This window comes from Trichoderma virens, assembly GCF_000170995.1.
Source record: "Trichoderma virens Gv29-8 chromosome Unknown TRIVIscaffold_4, whole genome shotgun sequence".
Classification (NCBI taxonomy): Eukaryota; Fungi; Ascomycota; class Sordariomycetes; order Hypocreales; family Hypocreaceae; genus Trichoderma; species Trichoderma virens.
In genome coordinates, this window is record NW_014013745.1 from 1,026,281 (window position 1) to 1,050,052 (window position 23,772).

At 49.3% G+C, this 23,772-nt stretch overlaps 10 protein-coding genes across 10 annotated transcripts; 4 read left to right on the plus strand and 6 right to left on the minus strand.

The window, feature by feature from the left end:
• Nucleotides 1-82: 82 nt before the first annotated feature.
• On the minus strand, nucleotides 83-1,540 carry TRIVIDRAFT_199137 (uncharacterized protein; the record flags this gene model as incomplete). The annotated part of the gene is made up of 1 exon (XM_014103261.1): nucleotides 83-1,540. The coding sequence occupies one exon, from the start codon at nucleotides 1,538-1,540 to the stop codon at nucleotides 83-85; it is 1,458 nt and encodes a 485-aa protein (XP_013958736.1).
• A 984-nt stretch (nucleotides 1,541-2,524) lies between these two features.
• Nucleotides 2,525-3,289, minus strand: TRIVIDRAFT_54471 (uncharacterized protein; the record flags this gene model as incomplete). The annotated part of the gene is made up of 2 exons (XM_014103262.1): nucleotides 2,525-3,211; nucleotides 3,278-3,289. The coding sequence occupies 2 exons, from the start codon at nucleotides 3,287-3,289 to the stop codon at nucleotides 2,525-2,527; spliced, it is 699 nt and encodes a 232-aa protein (XP_013958737.1).
• An 885-nt stretch (nucleotides 3,290-4,174) lies between these two features.
• TRIVIDRAFT_145722 (uncharacterized protein) lies at nucleotides 4,175-6,070 on the minus strand (the record flags this gene model as incomplete). The annotated part of the gene is made up of 1 exon (XM_014103263.1): nucleotides 4,175-6,070. The coding sequence occupies one exon, from the start codon at nucleotides 6,068-6,070 to the stop codon at nucleotides 4,175-4,177; it is 1,896 nt and encodes a 631-aa protein (XP_013958738.1).
• A 1,075-nt stretch (nucleotides 6,071-7,145) lies between these two features.
• Nucleotides 7,146-8,542, minus strand: TRIVIDRAFT_30581 (uncharacterized protein; the record flags this gene model as incomplete). The annotated part of the gene is made up of 4 exons (XM_014103264.1): nucleotides 7,146-7,950; nucleotides 8,000-8,108; nucleotides 8,156-8,294; nucleotides 8,351-8,542. 4 exons carry the CDS (start codon nucleotides 8,540-8,542, stop codon nucleotides 7,146-7,148), a joined length of 1,245 nt encoding a protein of 414 aa, XP_013958739.1.
• Nucleotides 8,543-8,946: 404 nt separating this feature from the next.
• Nucleotides 8,947-10,038, minus strand: TRIVIDRAFT_30174 (uncharacterized protein; the record flags this gene model as incomplete). The annotated part of the gene is made up of 1 exon (XM_014103265.1): nucleotides 8,947-10,038. One exon carries the CDS (start codon nucleotides 10,036-10,038, stop codon nucleotides 8,947-8,949), a length of 1,092 nt encoding a protein of 363 aa, XP_013958740.1.
• Nucleotides 10,039-11,218: 1,180 nt separating this feature from the next.
• On the plus strand, nucleotides 11,219-12,403 carry TRIVIDRAFT_61324 (uncharacterized protein; the record flags this gene model as incomplete). The annotated part of the gene is made up of 1 exon (XM_014103266.1): nucleotides 11,219-12,403. The coding sequence occupies one exon, from the start codon at nucleotides 11,219-11,221 to the stop codon at nucleotides 12,401-12,403; it is 1,185 nt and encodes a 394-aa protein (XP_013958741.1).
• A 240-nt stretch (nucleotides 12,404-12,643) lies between these two features.
• On the minus strand, nucleotides 12,644-14,092 carry TRIVIDRAFT_30436 (uncharacterized protein; the record flags this gene model as incomplete). Its single annotated transcript, XM_014103267.1, has 1 exon — nucleotides 12,644-14,092. One exon carries the CDS (start codon nucleotides 14,090-14,092, stop codon nucleotides 12,644-12,646), a length of 1,449 nt encoding a protein of 482 aa, XP_013958742.1.
• A 1,877-nt stretch (nucleotides 14,093-15,969) lies between these two features.
• Nucleotides 15,970-17,756, plus strand: TRIVIDRAFT_189843 (uncharacterized protein; the record flags this gene model as incomplete). The annotated part of the gene is made up of 5 exons (XM_014103268.1): nucleotides 15,970-16,047; nucleotides 16,170-16,589; nucleotides 16,851-17,101; nucleotides 17,189-17,403; nucleotides 17,488-17,756. 5 exons carry the CDS (start codon nucleotides 15,970-15,972, stop codon nucleotides 17,754-17,756), a joined length of 1,233 nt encoding a protein of 410 aa, XP_013958743.1.
• Nucleotides 17,757-19,448: 1,692 nt separating this feature from the next.
• On the plus strand, nucleotides 19,449-20,892 carry TRIVIDRAFT_61327 (uncharacterized protein; the record flags this gene model as incomplete). Its single annotated transcript, XM_014103269.1, has 2 exons — nucleotides 19,449-19,811; nucleotides 19,882-20,892. The coding sequence occupies 2 exons, from the start codon at nucleotides 19,449-19,451 to the stop codon at nucleotides 20,890-20,892; spliced, it is 1,374 nt and encodes a 457-aa protein (XP_013958744.1).
• A 646-nt stretch (nucleotides 20,893-21,538) lies between these two features.
• On the plus strand, nucleotides 21,539-23,659 carry TRIVIDRAFT_61328 (uncharacterized protein; the record flags this gene model as incomplete). The annotated part of the gene is made up of 4 exons (XM_014103270.1): nucleotides 21,539-21,792; nucleotides 21,858-22,272; nucleotides 22,365-22,786; nucleotides 22,840-23,659. The coding sequence occupies 4 exons, from the start codon at nucleotides 21,539-21,541 to the stop codon at nucleotides 23,657-23,659; spliced, it is 1,911 nt and encodes a 636-aa protein (XP_013958745.1).
• Nucleotides 23,660-23,772: the final 113 nt, after the last annotated feature.

A 23,772-nucleotide genomic window follows, 5' to 3' on the forward strand; every position in this document is an offset into this window, starting at 1 on the left:
AAAGAGATCCACCCTTACAATTCAATCATTTTGACCAACAATACAGATCATTGGGTTTGCTTTATCCCTCGGTTGGATTTCATCATACCTTATATGGACTCCAAAACAATTCATCACCATTCCACTTCCTGTGAAGTCGATCCAACTCGGCTAATTTCTCCTCAGGGAGTAGATCCCGTCGTCCAGGGAGGAACTTCATTGTGCCCGGGAATACTCTCGGAGCAAGACCATCCTCTTCATCGTCCTTTTGCAAAATAGCCGTGGCCTCTTCAAAGAATGTCACCAAGGCATCTCTTGTGGCGGGTTCAGAGCACCACAATACCCCAACAGTGCAAAACCCTCTGTCCCTGGCCTCGACAAATTTCCCCCTGCCTTCGGGGGTGGTGCCGAACTGGGCAAGCTTGGAAGAGTTGAAGCTTTGGAACATGAAGGCAGTGCGAGCAGCGTCGGGATATTTTTCTGTCACGGCGAGATATTTGGCAAAGGCGGTCTTGATGGCTTGGGGCGAGAGGCGGGAGATGCGAGCGGCGGACATGGATTTGAGGCCACCGTGGGCATTGAGCGGCTCGACGCCGTTGTTGATGTTGGGGAAAGGGATCTGGACTGTGTCTGCCTTGAGGGCCTTTTCGACCAGGGATGGATGAAGGAGGCTTGCTCCGGCTGGTGAGGCTTCTGCTTCGCTGGTTGGGCCGTAGTATGTACCTGTGAGGACTATGATGGGCTTTCCAGCAAGTGGGGTTCCAGGGGGCCCTCGAGAGAACCCAAAGATGATATTCATGGGCTCTGGAGGTGGGGCAAAGGCGAGAAATGCATCGACTGCGGTGTCTATGGCGGTTTGAGGGAATATCATGGTGCGGCTCCAGATGCTGGGAGTAGCATCATCTTTGCTTGTGGGCGAGAGATTCAAGCTGCTCAGGGGGTATACTCGCAAGGTGGCAGCAACGACAACACAAAGACCGTGGCCAGCACCGCAGAGGGCGTTGAACAGGGCGAGATCTTCTCCCGTGGAAGATGGCCCGACTTGGAGTATTTCTCCTGCAGCAGTGACAACTCGAAGGGACACGACGCTGTCGGCGATCCAGCCCACGATGCCGTTTACAGATGTGTTGCCGCCGCCTAGAAGGCTTCCGACGACGCCGACTGAGTTTGAGTTGACGACAGCGGTGAAGTAGCCTTGCTCAAAGAGATGCCTCAGCAGGGTACCGGTCAGGACGCCTCCCCCGAGATGAACTTGTTCCTTTTGCTTGTTTAAGATGATGGATTGGAGATTCTTGAGGTCCAGGTACAGCACCTTTGAATGGATGGGGATAGCTGAGCCATGACGGCCTCCTATGGGGATGATGGTGAGATTGTTAAGGCGGGCGAAGTTGACGGCTGAGACGACATCTTGTTCTGTGTTTGGAGAGATGATAATTGCTGGGGGGCTTTCAATAAAGGTGTCTGACCAACGTGAGAGGAGCTCGGGGCGGGAAGATTTGGGGTCTGAGATGGTGAAGGGACAGGCGAGGAGGTTTGTTCCCTTGAATTGAGGTTCTGCCATGATGAGCTTTTGCTTATTTGTAGATGAGATATTACGGAGGGGAGAGTGACTGGTGATGGGTGTTGGATGGCTGGAATGAGGTGCAGAAAAAGCGACGGTGATGGCTCTTTAATACATGCAGCAGGATGGGTGGCTTCGTTAGAGTTAACCATTAGATCATCGGGCTAGGGGTGTAGGTGAGACCGCGCAGACAACAGTTTGACAAGAATGTATATTGGTAAGTGACAAATGGAGCAGTGGTACTTTGAGGGTTTGCATAATAAAACCGTTAACAACCGTGATGATAAGCACTTGTTTCGGGCATCAGCAACTACTGTGCGTAGTCTATTCCCGAATACGGCTGATGGCCTTGTAGAACGAATCCACAGTCGATATGACTGCATAGGGGTATATTCCTTGTGATTAGGAATCACGCGATGGAGTTGCAGGGGTTATTAAATATCAAATGGAAAGGAGAGATGGCCGTGTAGTTGTCGTGGTATGAGGCTACATTGTTGGTGTAAGTGTATATGTGAAGCTAGGAAACCACTGGTGAAGCTACCAGAGCGGTGAGACGAGTGACATGAAACGGAATAATCTGTAAAACTAAATAAAAGGTGTGCTTATGAGTAAGCACAAGCAGGAGAAAAAATGGACAGAAAAAAGGTTACGGATAGGAACCGGAATAACAGTCTCACTCAGCGTGGATAGAATGCATAGTATCCAGACATTTTCCATGCTATGTACATATGTTTTAGCTATCAAATGAATGTGCAGGCTGACTTTCAAACAATACAGCAGCGAGATTCAGCCCTACAATTTGGAATACAGTCTTTTTGGGCTTAATCTGACAGATAGCCTGCAGGTCAGTGCGCTAACATTTGGAATTTCCAGCCACCGCATCACATGCCGTCAGCGGCAGAACAACACGGTAAAGAGAGACTGCAACCCATTCACGTCCCAATCGCCGTTAGTTTCGGCCATCAAGATCACAATCTTGAGATCTCAATACTCATCTCGCAGCTTGAAATCTCCTGGCGAATCTAGTCGTCTTCCCAACGGTGTCATATCCAGCAGCGTCATCGTTGGCTGTACCTTTTCGCCTCCCCTCATAAAGGTCGAGTACGTATGGTAGATTTCACCATCCTTCTTCAAAAAGATGCTGAAGCCAGGAATGTCGCCCTTAAAATCCGGCTTGAACCTCTCATCGTCCTCAGTGAGGTCCTCAAAGTTGTACTGCTTTGGGGCCACGGCTTCGTCCAGCGTGGCGTGGAAGTCGTAGTTGAAGTCGGATTTGCCGCTGGAATACCAGGGAAACGTCCAGCCGGCTTTGTTCTTGTACGCCTCAATCTTGTCGATGGGGGCGCGGGAGATTGCAACGAGGTTGGTGTTCTTTGACCTGAGGTGGCGCACGTCGGGCAGAGATTCGCCCATGTGCGTGCAGCCGGGGCAGCCGCGGTCGTCTTCGGGCTTGAACATGAAGTGGTAGACGATGAGTTGGTCTTGGCCCTCGAAGAGGTCACTGAGAGACACCGTCTTGTTGCCGGGTCCCTGGAAGAGATATTCCTTGTCTATCTTGACCATGGGCAGCTCGCGGCGTTCCGCGGCGAGAGCATCGCCCTTGTGCGTGTACTCTTTTTCTTTCTTGAGAAGAGCTCTGCGGGCAGTCTCCCATTCTTCACGACTAACAACCTTTTTGATGGTAAATCGTCAGTGCATATATGAACTTTTGAGGCTTGCCTATCCATAACTACTCACTTTGCCAGGCATATTGGTTAATGATAACCGCGAATAGTTAAACTTGATTTACTTGAGACCGTAGTAGGCACTGTATTGAATTCGATTCAAAGTGACGATTGAAGAGCTCTCCAACTCAAGAAGCTTCCCATTCACCCCTTTTGTATTCGCTGAGAGAAAGAATATTGCCATCACCAGCAATTACATGTTCACTAATCACATTATCTTGCGAATTCTGTTTGCCATTCTGCCTGTATAACTTGGCATCAGTTCGACGCCCGTGGCGTCCGGGGCAGGCAGACACACCACCCGCCTCAACGAGAAGGTGCGTAAGATGGAGGAACTCTTCAGGCTCCAGAAGAGGGGCTGCCAATTTGGTTTCATGGTGGCGCCATCTCCGACGATCAAAGAGGCGCCATGCAAAGATGGTGATTGGATGTTGGGGAAATCCTGTTTATAAGTGCATCTGTGAGGGGAACGCAAGCTGAAATCTGCACAACGCTGAACTTGGAGCGCCGTGATAATTGCCACAGTTCACAGCGTGAGAATTCACGGCAGGCTGCATATTCGTGTTGTGTTTGTTGTTGATGGTGAAAAAGCTATTCCGTGAACTTATTTGTAATATGACTTCAACCCAATGTGTCTCCGACATTTCTGTTTCGAAAGAGCATTTTGGGCGGGTCTCCTTCTTCATATGTGTCGTATGCTTTAATACCAAAGCTGTTGTAAAATATTATGAGGACTTCTTGGCCTACTTACGCTGTTTGTTCATAGTAGTACTAAGTCACTATATGCGACTTGCACTAAAAGCTAGCATCACCTACCACTCATCATGAAACCCAATTCCATGTTTTGACAACCCGAAACTCTCAGTTTCACAAGGAGAATAATATTAAGTTATATAGAGTCGGCGATAGACTATTCCACCTGCTTCCAAATAGACTCTAACTGTGCGATACGCATCCAGTCCTCAGGTCTATTCGAATCCGAGAGCCCATTCGTAAATTCATTGAAATATTCCCGTGACTGAGCGCCATAACTCGTGTTGAACCACCCAATGCTGCTATTCCCATATTTGTGCCCATCTGTATTACCGAATATACTCGACCTTGCATCCATGCCGCTGTACTGGATACTGAGTAACGCGCTGTTGAAGGCGGTCTGCTTCTTGATATTCTGCATGGTACGAATCACTTCAATCTGCGAAACTGTTTTTAGGTAAATCTGGACCCTCTGCACACAAAATGTCCTGAACTGCTCTAGGGCGGCGTCTGATTCTTTAGAGCCTGGCTCGCCGGCACTGCAAACCTCGAGCCACATCTCACGCAATCGCGGCGACCATATCTGGCAGAGCGTAGTCTCATCAATGTACCTTCCATTCAGAGGAAGCGAATTCCCTAATGGCGTGTGTGCTACAAAGTCAAGGTAGCATTCCTGACAGAATTGAGCTTCCGGGTATCCCCACCACCTCTTTTTGCTGTATCCCTTGATCTTAGGACACGCAGGCACTCCCGCAAAGGTCGTGACGAAATCTGAAAAGTAAGAAAACACTCCTCGGTCAAGCATCTCCGCAAACTGGACAATATACTGGCCAAAGCGCGGGGTCGAAGGGCAAAAGTCGCACACGTAGGCACTGGAAGTATCTCGATCTGACGGCTGGAAGAAACTATCCAGGCCCTTTGCCTGGATAAACCCTGCATAGCATGCCTCGCATATATTGAACTTTTCGCAACCACCCTTCAGAGTCCACCAGTTGCCGTAGAGGATGCCATCTGATGTGCAAGGGACGAGACTACAGATGACCCGCGCCGCCTTTACAAACACTTCAAAGTCGCGTCTGTCCTCGGCTTCCCCTAATGCCATTAGTGTTGACAGGTTCCTATCCGCCAGTCCACAACTCCACAGCTCCGGATCGAAGTCGTTATCGATGCATTGGAACTCTCGTTTGAAAGGAGTAAGTGCCAGCTTGTCTAAATAGCACGTCTCGCAAACCTGGAAATTCTCAATAGCGTGGTTCTTTGATAGATACCATTCACCGGCATCAGTTCGTATCTGCTCCCCTTTGCATGCCGGAAGTTGAAAACGTCGGCTAGCGGTATTTATAAAGCCGTTCCAGTTATTGTGCTTGGACATGGGAGCAACAGAGCCCGCAATGTATGAGATGCTCAAATCGCAACTGAATGTCGAGACTCCTTCGGGATAAGTACCAAACTTGGGCTCAAAGCTAGTCCCAACAATGTAATCCTCGTAACAGGCCTCACATGCGACAAATCCCTCAATATCATTGTCCATCATGCCATAGAGGACTCTGCCCTCGGCGGCCTTTGTCATAGTCAGCCCGGGACAGGGCTTGAACTGCAGACGTCTGGTCATATATTCACGCAGAGCATTCAAGTTGTTTGTCCGAATAGCTTCGGGCCAGAGAACCTCTTTGATACGAGGAAACCGAAACCCGCAGACGGCAACTTCGCCATCGGGCCACTCTATCTGTTTGAACTGAGCTTCAAGGGCGGTTCCTTTGATATGGTCGGCATGACATCTGGTGCATATCAAATAATCTGCCGTGTCGTCGAACACATTTGGGAGGTAATACCAGTTCAGAGAGTACTTGATGGCCACCCCCCCGGGGCATTTTGACACAGTTTCTAGTGGATCTCCAGTCTTTCGAACTGAATCGGCCGGTCGCGGGCCATCGTTTTCATATTCATTTGACGTGTGCGAGAGTAAGTCCTGTTTTCCCGAGTCAAGATTTAGATCGCTCAACTCTGCAACGAGATCGTCAAAGGGATTTTGCAAAGCCTCAGATTCCGCCATAGTTTCCTTATTTTGTAGCTTATCAATAGTATGAGCGCAATGCAGCCAACTATATAGTATTTGATGATAGTTTGGAAATTCACAAGAGGAGTGAACTGCGATATTTACTGGCTATAGCGCTAAGCCTCGAAATGAAGAGTCTCGTGCGGCTGAATTCATCCGATGATAGCAAGGCAGATTCTCCATGGTGCCGCAAGGCAGTGCCTGTAATGTTCCACATGCGCGCATACACGCGTACAGATATGTGACAGGCAGGGAATAATACTTGTATCTATGACAGGGTGAATAAACGTGCTCGACTATTGGTCGCTGTTGCTCCCATTTAGCCGAGAGATGTAATAAGATCCAATAGTTCCGAATCCCTTGTAAACATGTAGGATTATTATTACAAAGCATCGTAGAGTTATGAATGCATCACTACACAAGGCACATACCTCATTGTGATGCCTGGGTTAAAGATGCCGTAATCTCAGCCCATCACGGCAGAACGCTGCCGGGGTTCATTGAAGATATTTGCTAGCCAGCACCCCAAGTTGGCTGCCCAACATCCAGTGTCAAAATTTAATTGCAATGATATCAAATACAAAAAGAATATAGCGATAGTAGCAGACGATGTGTCCCAAATCATCCAAATGCATTTGAGGACGAATGATCATTGACCACGACAAGAGGCTGAGGTGACTCGAATCAGCCAATTAGGAAGTTGCTGAACATCGCTGGAGCAGTTCATGATTAGAGCCTGAGATAGCATGGATATATAAAAGCCGCGACGTTTTTATGTGTAGGCACCTCGAATTCGGACGTTGTAACACTGGTTAATTGTATGTCCTTCTCCACCCAGGCAAAACGGGCTTGCTCTAACAATGTGATTATATTTTCAACAACGATATGTATGCCGTGGAGTAACTGTGATCAATGGTGGCATGTATGTTGAGGATTCAGTGAAATTTGTACTCTTTCAAGACCATATTGGAGATGATATATGGCCATTTGATCTAACATCTCTATTAATTCTATTGTGGATTGCAACATCTCATCCATTCATGTGGTTATTGTGATGCAATTTGTTCTTCCATCAAAGCCTTGTCTTGCCAGCCGGTGTAGCATTTGGATTCACTTTTTGAGCCCATTCTTCGTCAATAGTAATCTGCTCTGTTCTTGACTTCTTGTTCCAATATTGCTCGAATTCGGCTTTCTCCCGTCGCCATCGCTCGAGCTCGTCTCCGAGAAACGCAGTGATGGCGTCCGCACACTCGGAAACCTTCTCCATCGCCACCAGATGACCACAGTCAAGAGTCACCTCCTTAACTCGACCTGCAGCAGCACCGCCGCTGCCTCCAACTCCAGTTCCTGTTCGTGCCATTTTCGCCTGTCGCTCTGCTAGCGGCGATAGGTTTGACTTCTCTCCAAAGATGTATAGAACGCTTGGACGCAATTCTGGCAAGCGACGAAAGACGTGAAGTGGTTCAGGGCGATAGAAAGGGTATCCAGGATACTCTTCGTCTGCGATGGGATCTTTGTCAACATATTCCTCCCCTGGGATTTTCGGGTATGTAGGTCGGAGGAAGGTGAATAGTTCTTGGTGTTTTGAGGTTGTAAGCGTGAAACGCTCGTTCTTTTCCGCACCTTCGGCAGGGTAGAGCTCCGTCGGAGCCTGGCGGAGGCCATACTCTATCCAGCGGTCAAGAACTCGCGGATCCCAGGACTGGAAGAACTTGCTTCCTTTGAATCTTGAAGTAGCTGCATCCTTTGACGGCCAGATATCTTGACGGGAAGTCGAGGACACGGCAGGGGAAATGCTGCCATTTGGGACTTGAATAACGGGATCAATAAGAACAAGGGACCTGAGTAAGCGTGGATGTCCTAGAGACAAGAGCGATCTTTTCTTGTGTCAGTATATAGGATAAAAGAAGATTGGACGTCTCCTACAATTGTGTACCGCCCATGCTGTGGCCTATACCAACGATCGGATGAGGCATAGAATCTTGTTTCTGGTTGATGAGGTTCATTAGGTCTCTGGCATGGTCGGACCAGCTCGCTACCACCAGTCAATAGCTGAAACAACATCGCAAAATGGTCACTAACGCTCATTTCCAAGAATCTTCTCATTAAGAATACCCGATTGACCCTGGTTCCAGATATCCGCTATAAAAATTGACCGGATGCGAAAGCCTGCTCGAGATGACCGTTGATATATCTCTTCCCAGAGGGGCTCATACATTTCCTGTTGTGCCGTTCAGCACATATATCAAATGCAGGGAGAATTTTCATGAAACTAACCTTTGGGAAACCGTTCGCATGGGCGCCAATGATTGTCACATCACCGGGCTTTGGTGTAGGGTTGTCCAGCGGAATGTACTGCTTTACTGACAACTTCGGCGTATCTGCATCACCATTGGCAGTCGCCGCGATGTAGTCTCTTGTATGGCACCCCTTGATAGTATGTTGAACCACACGAAATGACGATGCCATTCTAATAGCTATATTTCGCTGTCCAAGTTGAAGAACGAGACTTCGTCGGTTGGTCTTACCAAGACGGAAGAGTGTACTGGTTCGCCTTAACATGGCTATCGGCGATACAGTACTCTAAATGGAACTATTGGGCACCTACAACTACTATAAGAAGCCTCGGCTTCGACGGGAATAATGCTGAAGCTTATATGGATTAACACCGCTGGCCGACCTCGGGCTGGCCAACTGGATATTGGGGATATTGATGGCGACCGCTTTGTAGCGGGCCGCGGACTGCATGGGTCTGGCTACGGAAATAAACCGGTGGAATGTTTGGCGTCTCCATTGTGTTCAGATAGTTCCCTTTTCACTTCTTCTCCGTCACATGTGAAAGCTTTATTCACTGGCCCATTAAGTCTTTCTAATTAATACGCTTTCGCTAGCTCTTTGTCTCCTTGCCTTTCCAGAATCTGTCGCACTAGACTATCGTTGATGGGTGTCGGTACTCCAACCTCCCTTCCTCTTCGACACCAATATCCATTAATAAACTCTATCTCTGTCTTCTGCCTCCGGCGCAAATCCACCACCATCGAACAAGTCGTCTCTGATGTTTTAAGAATGATATCGTTCACTGTTTTCTCCAATTTGTCAACTGAGAACCGCTCCGAGATGCCAGACATCCCCTGTAACTCTGGAAGTGCTTGTATAACTTGAGAGATCTCAGTGAGAAGGGCTCGGCGAGTGTCGGGAATGGTGAACAAGAACTTGTTTTTGGCATCGTTGAGAGCACAGAGAGGATTGCAGAAGGCATTGACAGTGAGCTTTTCCAATTGGATCTGAAGAACGTCCAAAGTTGAGTACCTCGTAGCGTTGAACCTTGGGACAAGAGGAAGAGCTTCCAGAAGATACGATGGCGCAGTTTCTTCTGTGTCAGATTCTGATCGAAGAACAGGACCTAGTGATGTCGCAGAAAATCCAGTGTGCTTAATATCGAAGGGATCATTTAGTGTGATGCCGTGTGAGATGACACCGGTGAGATACTTTGGTCTTGTAGATTGTTCGGTGAAAACCTCTTCGTTGGCGGCTTCAACCATTCCAGATCCGTTCTGTAGAAATAGAATGTGCGAGGATGCGTTGAGCCTATGCTTTAGTGGTTTGAGTGCTGCTGTTGTTTGCGCATCCTTGACTGAAACAATGAGGTTGTCGATGATATCGTCCTGTACCGTTGCACTTAATCTTCCACGCGCTGTATCTGTCTGAACGCGGTGCCATCCACCTTTTTCCAAGACTTCGACATTGTATTTATCGTGGTGGTCCACAACTCCTCCTTCTATTGTTTCCAACCGTACTTTGCAACCTCTCTTAATAAATTCGTCGACGAGAGATGGGCGATGCAGTAACAAGGTGACGGACGGCGTCAGAGGAGCTGGCACCTCTGCGAGGCAATGCGCTGCAAAGGTACCAATGCTACCAAGTCCTAAGACATGCACTCTGGGTTGGCTAGTTTTTGCAGTCATCGTGTTCAATGTTCTCATCCAAATTGCGACCTTGGATATATACGTTTGGAGGGTGTTTGGCCAGCACTTTCTGTATGGTGCCATGAGGAATCTATCAATTTTAAAGAGAGAGGCTGCGATCATACGTTGCACATTTTGGCTTATTTACAGCTTTCTTACACAGTCGATTCGAGGCAGAGCATGCATAAATCTTCCTCACGCCCTGTGCATCGCAAAGTTTGAAGGTGATATGATATCAGGCCCACCATGGGTGCTTTTGCAACTCATTTCAAAGAGTCGTAGAGCGTGCATTTTTTTTTCAACTCTTAATGTAGGTCCGATTCTGTTAAACATTCAGAAAGGGCTATTTACATCCACGCCTATCTACTCGTTGGGCGTGGCAAGTTGCCCCTTCAGCGAAGATTCATGTTCCGAAAAGCCACATCTCAAGATAGATTTGCGCCTCTTTTACGGCGGCATGGAGTTGATAACACCAAAATCATCTTCTTTACTAGTTGCTACCGAGTCAGCCGACTGGTCATGTTTATACTGAAGCCAACGGGGCTATGCGATGGGCGCAGGGCGCGAAATCAGAATATCTCGGAACCCAGACCGGAGTGGAGCTTCCGGCGGCAATATCTCGAGCTAGGGTATCTCGGCAGGGATACCGATAATACCGATTCGAGCGTTGAGCTGCTCGGGATCCAGAATTCACGCCCTACGCCCTACGCCCTTCGCCCTACGCTTTGCCCTCGGGCGTGGCCCGGATTAGCAACCTGGGATGAAAATACAGTAGCATCTCCTCAGGTCCGGGTATCTCATGCGACTGCGACACTGTGTCCCGAAAACGGCTGAGAGGCCCAGAAGCAAACTTGGTTGGCAACTCTTAGGGGAGGCCGTGGGAGCGTGCTCGGCCAGGATGAGTTCAACAATACGCCTTATCTGGCTGCTCCAAGAGGCACGCCCTACTCCCTGGCTGCTTAATGCTTGGGTACGCCAGCGCTTTATTGGCTCCCATGACTTCGATGTCCAGATAGATCATAAGTAGCAAGCTGATGAGCCGATATGAATCAATGCATTGTTCATGTTTTTAAGTACAGGCCTCTCCTCGCATGCCGATGTGACCAACCCCAAGGCTATCAGCTGAAGCATTCCCAACTACGGCATCACTTGTACTTCCCTTGTATATAACCTTCGCAAAATGGCAGTTGAATCTTCCCCTGGGCCTCTGGACGCGTCCAGGCTCGAGATAAAAGCCGTTCCCAATCCAAAGGCCACTCCTGATGCCGATAACCCAGACCTTATGAGTCTCAAGACATCCACGGACCGAATGATAACGGCGTCCTGGAATGAGGAACGAGGATGGACAAATCCTCAGGTGGTTCCCTATGGACCTATCTCCCTGATGCCCTCAGCAAGCGCCTTACAGTACGCGACACAATGCTTCGAAGGTATGAAGGTATTCCGCGGTTATGACGGCCGTCTCCGCCTCTTCCGGCCTCTGTATAACTGTGAGAGGATGCTTAAATCGGCGACGCGCATCTGCCTCCCGGCATTTGACCCGCAGGAGTTACTCAAGCTTATCCACAAGCTTTGCGAGCTTGAGGCGCCGAAGTGGCTGCCCAAGGATAAGCCAGGGTCGGCATTGTATCTGAGGCCAACCCTGATCGGCTCTGATTCAAGCCTGGGCTTCAAGGTGCCGGACGAGGCGCAGCTGTACATCTTTATGGTGTACTGGCCAGCCCCCAAATCAGTCACTATAAATGGCGGAACTGCGCCTCAGGCGGGAACAAGACTGTTAGCGAGCAGAACATCGGCCGTTAGGGCATGGCCTGGAGGTACTGGAGCAGCCAAGGTCGGAGGAAACTATGGAACGGCGCTTATGGAACATGGTATAGCCAAGAAGCAGGGCTATGACCAAGTGCTTTGGTTGTACGGGCCAGACCGCCAGATCACTGAGGCGGGGGCAACAAATATCTTTGTGATATGGAAGACTTCTTCCGGCGCTCTTCAAATCGCCACTCCTCCGTTAGACAAGGACGGCCTGATCCTGGCTGGCAACATACGACGCAGCATCATAGAGTTGGCGCGGGATATGTTTTCCACAGTCACTGTAAACAAAGAATTGCAGTGTGAGGTACTGGAAAGAAAGATTACTATGGGTGAGGTCGAGGAGTCATCTCGCAGTGGTAGGCTAATGGGCGTTTTTGTGGTCGGAACGGCCTTCTGGATCCAGGAGGTCAGTGAAATCGGCTTCAATGGTGAGAGCATTAAGGTGAACATCGGTGCGACGACACATGTTCTATTGCTGAGGGAGAGAATGACAGAGATCATGTTCGGGAAGAGGGAGAGTGATTGGGTGGATATTGTTCAGGAGTCAGGATAGAATTCACCGACCTATGGATAAACTCCACTACTTGTTAGAGAACTTTGAGTCAGGGTGTGACAGTAGATAGTTGCACTTATAAACTGTCATCTGACAGACCGTATATGTTCAAGGGTCCTGCAATCAAACCGCGCAAGCCTTCCATCAATCCTATCCTGTGTTCCGCCGTGCTAGACGATCCATGGCGGTGACCATAGGGCCAAAAGCCACCATATAACCAAGCAACTCGTACACAGAAACCTAAGATGAATCTTGCTTTCTCATCGGTGTATTTTTGAGATGACGGTCGCGAAACATCGAGAGCCAGTCATCATTGTCGGCAATAGTCTGGTCCCATGGATCAACTGAGTCAAACATAATCCGTCTGGCCTCGTCTTGAAACATCCTATCCGTGGGAATAATGCCGAGTCTCATCTGTTCTTGAGCATAACGGCCCAGGTGCAATGCTAGGACTTCGGGAAAGGTCATGGAACTAGTTTCCTCACTGAGCGACTCCAATGGCGCCGGCTGCGTCGTCGACTCGGCTGAAGGCTCGGAGCCACTAATGGGCGAGGCCGTGTGCCCGCCATCCCATATTCCTAGGCTCTGCTCCGTTGCATGCTGGATCTGGGAGAGATGATCCTTGGTCCCGTGGCTGTTGACCAAGAACGGAATTATAGCTCTGGACTCTGCCCCAATGAGATATGGGGGCATTGCATGTGTGACCTTGACTGGGACGGAGGACTCAAAGCAATGTTCTCCTTTCCAGCTGTCCATCGTTGCACCCTTGCGGAAGTGTTTTGCTAAATGGTCGACACGTTCTTGCCAGGTCTTCATGCGGATGTTGCAGAAGCCGCATCTCGATGACACTGGGGGGCCTTCGTCTTTCCAGGAGTCAATGATGGGTAGAGTTTCAACATGGTGCGCAAGCCGTAGGTGCTGAACAAGGTGATCTTTCCGGCTGAAAGCGGGCGTCTGTCCCTGACTCTCGCAGGTACCGTGATTATGAGACTCGAGATGTTTGGCGTTAGGATCAAGTATACTGCAATATGCGCAATGCGCTCTCCCAGTTTCGGGGGAAATAACCGCGCCGCCAAATGGAGTGCATCGCCAACGCTCAAGATTAAGATGAAGTGACTTTTCATGCCTGGACCAGTCATATTTGCTCTTGAACGAATCACAACAGAATGTACATGGAAATATCCTCTTATCTTTGTCTTTCTCCTTCATCTTTGTTGCATTTGCTCGAGTTCGTTTCGCCACCCGGCCACGAGAAATGTTATTTGAACTTCGAAAGGCTGCTGAGCTAGTCGAGGCATTCGAAGCCGAGGAACAGCTAGTGCCGCTTCCGAAGCTAATGGTTGAAGCTGCGCGGGTGCCAACTCGTTGGCTATCGAAGCTGCCAGCTGAGGAACGGGATCGTAGGGGTGTATGTTTCAAGGCATCGGCAATAGCGGACAAAGATGCTGGCTCTGTTTCAGGTGGTGATTCTCGCCATCGTTGCATTGGATCCAAAGCATCACCAACCAATGTCGAGCTTGCGATGTCTATTGGTGCTGGAAGGGTTGGTTGATATTGTTGGCTGCGGAAGTACCTGCTCCGTCGTCTTGGGAGGCCAGGTTGCTGGTTCTCAACTACTGGGAAGTACTGAAACATCCCAGGAGGGCCATGGGTAGGTGTCCATGTAGCCGACGTCTCGCTTCTGCCCATTTCTTCGGTCTGTGATGCATCGTTCGGCGCTGAGCTTGGTTGTGGAGAGAATGACGGCGCCTTCCAGTAAGGCTCGTGGCTCAGGCTAGGATCTATCGTGTATGGCGGTGGAATGACATTTGATTCTATCGAACCGGCGAAAACTGATTCTTGCCCAAAAAAGAGTCCTTGATCTGACGAGCTCTCGTTCATCGCTTCTTCATAATGTGATAGCTGAAGGGGAAGGAAGTGATTTCCTGACAGGCTCGGATTCTGTGCGCTGGTTGTTTCATGATCGGTTTCAGTAGCTAAGTTAAGGCAAGTGAAGTCTAGTTGCGAAAATCTCATGACTGCTCTATTAGCATTAGGCTATAACGGCTATTTAATTAGAGAAGAAGGCTTACTAGCATCATCGAGATTCTCTGCCGAGTATCGTTGCTCTACGCCCGTGTTATCACCGATTTGCGCCATTGGGAGTTAATGCAAGATTCTCCAAGATCAAAGAGCTTCTGAAACAATAAATCCAATCCCCGAAAAGGCAAAATAACTGGTGCAACTGATACGGTGATGCAAGCTCAGTGAGATTAGGGTTGTTTAGTAAAAAGAGAAGATGTCGAAGATCTTCGGTCACAGGGAGCCTAGCCCCTCGTTGGTTTCCGGGAGTCGGACATGGCTGGCCCCATTTGGTTTAACATGACTTAGTAAAGCCATGATCAAGTGGGACACTGCTGCCACCTTGAAGATGCAGTAAAACCCGAAATAAGTGTCCGGCTTTATTTATGTCGAATCTCTTTCCCCATGGGCCACGCTATGGGGCTTGTGGCTTATACAGTGTGAGGTACAATTTTATAGTACGTACTGTGTCATTACGAGCCTTACAATCCTTGTCTAGTTGTTAGTTTGGCTGAATGCATTTGTGACTAATGTTCTTAATCCCACTTACTTAAAGCTGCTGGTATTCAAGGAGAATTTATTCTTTTTTCGTTCAGTCTCTTAACTTCTCCTTTGTTCTACATCATTCTGCAGTTTATACAAAGCCAGCTCTCAGGAAAGGGGAAGCTATCCGAATCCTTTCCTCTTTATGCACTATTAAGACTCAATAATCCCTAGCGGAGAGACTAGCTGCCAGGGCGGAAGAATACTTCTAGAGAAGAGTTGAGCTTATTGCTGTTGGTATGTACATACCAGACTCAATGTATATAATGTAACAGAAGGCCAAGAATCTGCAATTGTTTGCATTACCAATTCCCAAGTGCAAAATATCTACACATCGCTTGAGTTCTTTCGCCGCTTGTTTGACGAGAATGGCTCTTTGGACCCCGGACGTTTCTGAACACGGCGAGTATATAGTACATATGTATGTTGAAGAAATATATTGGCGCAATTAACTATATAAAAACGTATAGGTAGTTCTTACAGCCCGTTGGAATATACACAGCTTCCTAACACCACTTATCAAATGCAAAACTTGTTCTAGCAATTCATTGTTATATCTTTGTATAGTAAGCAGATCCATAATCATCCATCTCCCTACCAAGTCTGGCCGAAGCGGGGCCTTCAACTGGTATTACCACCGACCGTTTGCCGTTTTCCCGGAGCTATAGTTAACAGTAATCCTTCCAACTCCACGCGAACCACTGAAACTGGAGAGAGGCCGAATATTTTCGGGCTAAACACACCTCGCGGGCCGAATGTCCCTTGTCTACGGAGTACAATCATGCCAAAGCCGCGGACGACCGCGTTAGGGCCGCAAAAGCGACTGACGCGTTCGAGAGCGATGACGAAATTCGCGAGGATGGCACAGCAGTTATATAGTGTGTGCATGAGAGGGTAACAGAATTGTGTTCCTTTCCCTGAGTCTTGTATGAGTCTCGTACAGAGCGTCGACACTGGGCATCATGAGACTCGCAGAATCGTCTACGGCCACTGCGCTGGCAGCGGCTGCTGCTGTATCAGCAGCTTCATATGACACATGCGTAAGGCCAGCCTGTTTTCCCCTCTCTCATTACCTTACTTGTAACACGATACTGACCTGCCGCAGTGCGCTCGTCTCGCCTCAGCGCTGGGCGATGTAGTCACCACCACGCCGTTCGCCGAGAGTGACTACTTCTCCCTACAGGAGTCGACCCTCGTGCCGGCCTGCATCGTCCGGCCACGTTCCGCACAGGATGTTAGCAAGGCGGTGACAATCCTCACCACATCACGGCTACCAGGGTGTCAGTTTGCTGTGAAAGGTGGCGGTCACACACCGGCCGGAGGCTTCGCCAACATTCAGGGCGGCGTGACCATCGACATGACGAGCCTGAACGCGACAGTGCTGAGCGAGGATAAGACCTCGGTAGCCGTCGGGGCAGGCGCTGTCTGGAACGATGTATACGGCTACTTGGACGGTTTCCATCTTGCTGCCGCTGGTGGGAGGAACGGTCTCGTCGGAGTTGGTGGCCTGCTCCTGGGCGGTGGCATCTCGCATTTCTCGCCGCGTGTTGGATGGGCGTGTGATGGTGTTGTTGAGTACGAGGTATGTATACTTGTTGCTCCCTCTTCTTTGCTATGCTTCATCGCTCTCCCTCCCATATTCCAATCTCCCGCATTCTGACTTCCTAAACAGGTCGTCCTCGCAAACGGCGCCCTCGTCAACGTCTCCGCGGCTAGTCATCCCGACTTGTATCGCGCGCTCAAAGGCGGTGGAAACAACTTTGGCGTTGTAACGCGCTATGAGTTGACGACGTTTCCGCAGGGGAACATGTCAGTGAATACCATCTCATACGACGTATCCCAGGCTGGTGCCGTGTTCGACGCTTTCACCGGCATCGCTGCCTCGCCAAACTTCGACCCTTACGTGTCCGTCCAGACGGGCCTGCTCTACGCCTCGGCAGCGAAGGCGTGGTCGTTAAGCAGCTCGGCCGTCTACACGAAGCCCGTGCTTCACCCGGAGGTATTCAGCGGCCTCGAGGCCGTGCCAAGCATCTCTAACACCTCCGAGATCACGACCGTGGCTTCACTGGCTGCGGAGAATCCCACTCCGCCACTGTGAGTTAACCACCACCCCAAGATATATATGCCGACGAATTCCCTATGAAGAGGACGAATGTACCTAATGCAGAATTTGGTGGATAGGAACTGGCTTTTCGCCACGCTAACGTTCGGGACGTCGAGCGAGACCATGCTAGACATCTTCAATACCCTAAACGGATCGTTGTACAACTTCAATCCTGCCGGTGGTGTCACATGGAACTTTGCCTTCGAGCCCTTGCCATCTGTGATGCTTTCACATGCCGCTGCCACCGGAGGGAACGTTCTCGGGTTAGAACCCGAGGATGGCAATAGTGTCAGTAAGTTGCTCTGCCCCGGAATCTTCTCGCGCCAGGATGTATATGCACGATACTTGTCCATAGGTCTGACTCTGACATGAACAGTCCTACTCTTCTCTGCCCTCTGGCCGAACTCGAGCTCTAACGATTCTATCTACCGGCAAGGCCGAGACACCTTTACGGCTATCAAGGCGGTCGCTGAGCGAAAAGGGGTGCTGCGGAAGTTTGAGTATCTGAACTATGCAGGCCCGCACCAGTCACCGCTAGCTTCTTACGGGGCGAGTAGCCTGGACTTCCTCCGCCAGGTCAGCAAGAAGTATGACCCTATCGGAGTGTTTCAGTCCAAGGTGCCTGGTGGCTTCAAGTTGTGGTGAAAGTATACGTGTCACAGGACAAATGGCTTGACTGTTAACGCAGCTAATTGAAGCCATCAACGCCACGGATATCGCTGTATAGACTGCTCAGTAAACCGTAGAGCCCATATCGCGTATATTAATTGACCTGGAAGCCCCCATTGATGGGTTGAGGGGTCAGTGATCAGTTTAATTGAATACGGACCCTATAATTGGAGCCTTGAAAGAGGGTCCTCCTCAGGGTACGCACTCTGCCTTGTAACGCCCCTAATAATACATGTACGTGACTACAGCTGGGAAATGTTCGGGGATGGTCCACACAGATACGCATACTGTGAGGGACTACAGCCAAATGCAATGGTACCGGAACCTTCCTTGGTTGATCATCCTATTTCGGTTTCTACTGTACCGACAGTGACTAAAACGGGGGGAAATCACAGGTGATATTCTACATGTTAGATACTCCGCGAAACGGGCTACAGTATGAAGTTGTTTCGAAAAATATGATTCTTGTGGTAATTCTCTACGGTATATAACTAACTCTTGACCCCGATAATAGCTCCTATCCATCAACAAACGTGTTTGCTACTTTGTCTCTCCTTTCCCGCCTGGCGTTTGCACATTACGCTTACATATAGTTTAGGAACTGGTTGAGTTGTGAGCTATGGCTATGGATATCAATTTTGATTTTCAATACATTGCAACTTCGAAGTGGTGATGAATTCAATGTTCCTAGTGGGACGTGTCAAACAAGAGGGGACCTGTGGTCAGAATAATGAGGCCAGGCTTGCTCTCCATTGGCTGATGGCTGGGCGAAGTTGGGTTGCCAACTGGCTAACTTATTCAGATATGGGCTCTGGACTGATCGACAGGGATAATAAGCTTGCGTACATCCGCATTTCCCGTATTACTGGCCAGATTCCTCAGTCCCCAAACACCAAACCAACTCGGCATTTTCGGTACCCACATGCCGGCAAAGAAGCATCATCACAAGCGAGTACGACGTTCGACCCATTCTCGGCAGTTCTAGTTTTGTCGTGGGTGATAACTCCTGTGGCCGCTGGTTCCCTCATACAATAACTCTGTTACCTGAGACATGATAACCATGTTGCCATTAGTGAATGCAATTCCATCTTCTAGGTTTAGTGCTGCCACCATAGCTGGCAGGGGCAAAAGTTTGTTGTATATGAATAAAGTGTGCCGCTGGCGAAGAAAATCATGGCTACCGGCTCCCGTACATAACTACATTGCGGCTGAGGTATAGTAGGGTGGCGCAATGAAGCTTATCTTCTATGATTGGTAAGGAAAGCTTCCTCAGCAGAAGGATTTTCACAGTACAGGATTGTGTCACGTATGCGGAGTAATGAAATATCTCCCCTCCCCACAGGGCTGTTCGGGTATCATACCGAAATTGCCGGATCTGTGCGGCAGATGTTGCTGTCGATCCTGATGGGATGGAGCTGCATCAGGACGTTCGGACATCGCGATAGTCTTGTAGAGACGAAGCTGAGAAATCAAGCTTAGTCTCTGACCTCAATTTCGTCATCATGCCAGATGATGTGGGCGGAAAGAATCCTTCCAAAGGACCACTTGCACATATTTAAACCACCCGATTACCACGAACAATTCAATTGATTTGCATCTACATCTTCATCTCAGTACATTTGAGTTAGTTTACACTCATCCTAAGTAACAAAACAGTAGCCGTACAACATGGCCGCATACCTCACGCAACGCATTTCTCACCCTCACATTTCTCATCCTCACCACGGCATCATCGTCTCACGAGCTGGAACACCCGCCCCTGAGAAGACTGCGAAATGCTCAGCGGCAATTCCAAACGTCGCTGCCAAGGGCGTCCCATTCTTTACACCTGAGCAAGATCCGGTGGCTGGCAGCGCGACCGCTGTCCAACCGTCTGGCAATCCCATCCCCAAACTCTTCACGCCTCTCAAAATCCGTGGCCTTGAAATGCCAAACCGTATCTGGGTCAGCCCCATGTGCCAGTATAGTGCACACGAGGGCTTCCACACGCCTTGGCATATAACTCACTATGGTGGTATGGCCCAGCGAGGTGTAAGTGATGCCTTTCATTCAAGCTCCTCTCCCCATCTATTTCTATAGTGAACTAATGCAAGTGACTTAGCCGGGCCTCATCATGCTTGAAGCAACTGCCGTGCAGGCCAATGGCCGCATCACTCCGGAAGACTCAGGCATCTGGCTTGACGCACACGTCGATACTTTGAAGAAGCATGTCGACTTTGCCCATAGCCAAAATGCTCTCATCGGAATCCAACTTGCCCATGCTGGTCGCAAGGCTTCAACAGTCGCACCCTGGCTTAGCTCTGGAGCCACAGCCACCGAGGCGGTTGGCGGCTGGCCATCAAACGTGGTGGGACCAAGTGATGAAGCATTCAACGAGCATTACCCCAAGCCCCGAGCTATAAGCCTAGCTGAGATTGCACAACTCAAGAGCGACTTCCTTTCCGGCGCGCGTCGAGCTCTCCTGGCCGGATTTGATGTAATCGATTTGCACTTTGCCCATGGTTACCTTGTCTCCAGTTTCCTCTCTCCTGCGGTAAACAATCGCACAGATCAGTACGGAGGAAGCTTTGAAAATCGTACGCGCCTTGCGCTTGAAATTGTTGACGCAATAAGGGAGATTATTCCAAAGGATATGCCCTTGTTTGTGCGCATTAGCGCCACTGACTGGCTGGACACAAATTCAGACTGGAATGGTCCAAGCTGGACCGTGGAGGAGAGCATCAAGTTTGCCAAGATCCTGGCCCAGCGTGGAGTTGATGTACTGGATGTGTCAAGCGGCGGTAACCACGCACAACAGAAAGTCGTCGGCGGACCTGGTTATCAGGCGCCATTTGCGAAGGCCATCAAGGCAGCAGTTGGCGATGCTATGCTAGTGAGCTCTGTGGGAAGCATCAAAACGGGACTCGTGGCGCAGGAGATTATCGAAGGAAAAGACGCAGACGACACTCCGTTGGATTTGATTGCCGCAGGACGAATGTTCCAGAAAAATCCAGGTTTAGTGTGGGCATGGGCGGATGAGTTGGGTGTTACCATCAACGTCGCCCACCAGATCGGATGGGGCTTTGGTGGGAGAGCGTCTAAGAAGACGGCGAAGAAACTCACAGTTCCTTGAATAGCTATATAGAATACTTCCTATCTTGGTGTAAGACCGAAGAAAGTGCTGGGACAGAGATTGTCCAGAGCCCAGGTATACTACGAATAGAGCAATGATGAAATTATTTGATGACTATTATAACAAAAAAAGAGTATATTTGTCATTTCTTCAGTTCAATAGAGTACTCCAATCCATTTCACAGTTATAAACGGTTTGTACTAAACTTTTCATCATAAAGTGAAATGCGTGTTACGTGTAGGCACAACAAAGGGCCTTACAACGCCTAAGAGCTACATGTATGCTCTACTTGCTATAATCCAGGAAAGATAATATGAGAAATCCAGATGTTTCAATAATTTAATAATTTCCACTCCTAGACATGTGGGCAAATCCGAGAATAATATTGGAGAACCAACTCTCGGGCCTATGACAGTTCCATCTCCATTAAGCTGGGATATTTATTGTGGCGCAATACGCGCGTTGCCACTATGTGTCTTCGGTAACGTCGGCTCCGTTCCCGCGGCCTAGACAAGCGACCAAAACGGGACCGGCTGAGGTCGTCGGAGATGTCGGTCTTGCCGCCGTGACAGACGAGGGTTTTCTCTCATTCATCATCTCATCCTGCATATATCCACGTCATTCCGAACGAGATTCAGACTCCGAAATGGACCGACAACGCAATAATGCTAGCTGGTCCTCCCGGCGGAGAGACGGCACTAGTCCATCCCTCCTTGCAAGTGCCAACAATGATAGGACCGACAATATCGGACCGGCCCGTCGCCAGCGTGCCATAACAGCATGTTTGGTGTGCCGCGCTCGTAAAGTCAGGTGTTCAAATGGCAAGCCTTCTTGCTCCGGGTGTGTCCGGCTCGGTTGTGAATGCGTGTATCCTGAGCCGCCAAGATATGGGCCACAATCGTATGTGATATACCTTAGTGTTAGGACTTGACGTAGTAACGGATGAGTAGCAACACCTCCCCTAGCTCTAACCAGAGCAATTCCGAAGTCCTCGATATTCTGCACGAATTACTGAGGAGGCTACCGCCAGCCACTGAATCAAGGCGTGAGATTCAAGCTACCAGCTCGGTTACTACCATTTCGCTTGCATTTACAGCTATGGGTCATGTTTTTGAATGGCCGGTATTCGGCATCAATAGACCATCCCATGGGGTGGCCTTTGACGTTTTAGGTACTAGTCATGTGCAAGATTCCAACCACGGGACGAGCCCGGCTTTTGGGATGCCACGTCTAGATGGCGAGGAAATCTCTGCATTATTAACAAGATTCTTGAGGATGGTCCACATAATGAATCCAATCTTGGACTGCACCACTCTGATGAATTATGGGAGAGCCGTTGCTGAACTTGGTCCACAGTGGGATCCCCGCACCTGTCTTGTGGTAAGCCAGCATAACCTATTTTGAGGTCAAGCAGCACGTCGATTCTGCATATCTCCATGCAATTGGTGAATGAGAAGAATAACCTTGGACAGCTTGTTGCTGCGGCACTGGGCGCGATAGCCGATCCATTCAATTCGTCCACGGATACAATAGAGACTCTCTCCAGCTCTTCATCACGGCAAGACGGAGCTCAATCTCGTCTAAGAGCCGAGTCGTATTATCAATCTGCCAGAAGGCGATTTGGCCTGCTAGGCATAAGCCTTATGGCATGTCATTGTCATTTATTGTCCGGCATATACCTTTTGTATACCTTACGTCCAGTAGAAGCCTGGCAGGCGTTCTTTCAGGCTTCATCGCTGTACACTGTATATCTCAAGACTCAAGCTGCGGTGCGTATTACTAATGATTCAGACGGTGGTGATATAGAGATGCTGCCCGACGAGCATGACTGCCATGACCAGCTGAGGCAGTGCCTTGAGCAGCGAATGTATTGGAGTTGCATCAAGTCCGAAAGGTGAGCCCTGTGCAAGATATGGCAAAGTAAATACGATGCTGATAACAATCAAGTGAAGTTTGCGCTGAGGTCGAGTTACCCAGATCTGCTCTATACACCATAGACTACCCCTACCAGTTCCCTTCACCTCCGACACCAAAGAGCGTGGAAGGCTTAGATGATAGCCAATACCACAGCACATCAGCATCCTCCGCCGCGAATATTTCGCCATCATCCAGCCACACTGCTGATATCCAAGATTTTAAGGAGCTTCATGAGAGTACATGGTTCAACTACCTCTCTGAGATTTCTCTCTCCAGGCTCTCAAATAGCGTCGACCAGGCGTTTTATACGATGCCTCCATCTTCCTGGGCGAGCATGAATTTACTCGACATGATAACAACGGCATGTGACTTTGAGAGGCAGATAGAGCGATGGCAAGAGACCCTTCCTCTCGCCATTTCTTGTTTTGACAAGTCCTTGGATTTGTCGACAGTTAGTGAGCTCCAGCTAGCTCCTTGGTTGCGTTCAGCCAATATCAAGCTGCGTATCTACCGCCCATTCTTATACTGCCTTGCACACAGGAGAGATCAATGCTGGCCGGTTGATGACGCTCTACGGCAACTGGCTCAAAAGGCGGTACTATTATGCCTTGACCCCTTGTTCAACTTCGGATTGAGGCATAGAGATGCTAGAACATGGTTCAAGTGCCGCGAGACAGCTTGTCGTGCACTGATACTTATTTGTGCAGGGAAAATTGGGCTTCTGCAGAGGATGTCTCTTGAGCAAGCCGCGCATGAAGCATTGAAAGTGTGCCTTGCACACTTGCGGTATTGGGAGGCAGAGTCAGACGATATCAGATTAACCCGTCAGGCTCTTGAGAAGGCCATTTGAAGATAGTATATTGCGCAAGTCAGTAAATCACTATTCTTGGGAGAATTGGCTGCAACCATTACTTTTATTGTTTCAGCTGAATAACCGGCGATTCGCTCCAAATTTGAGTGCTC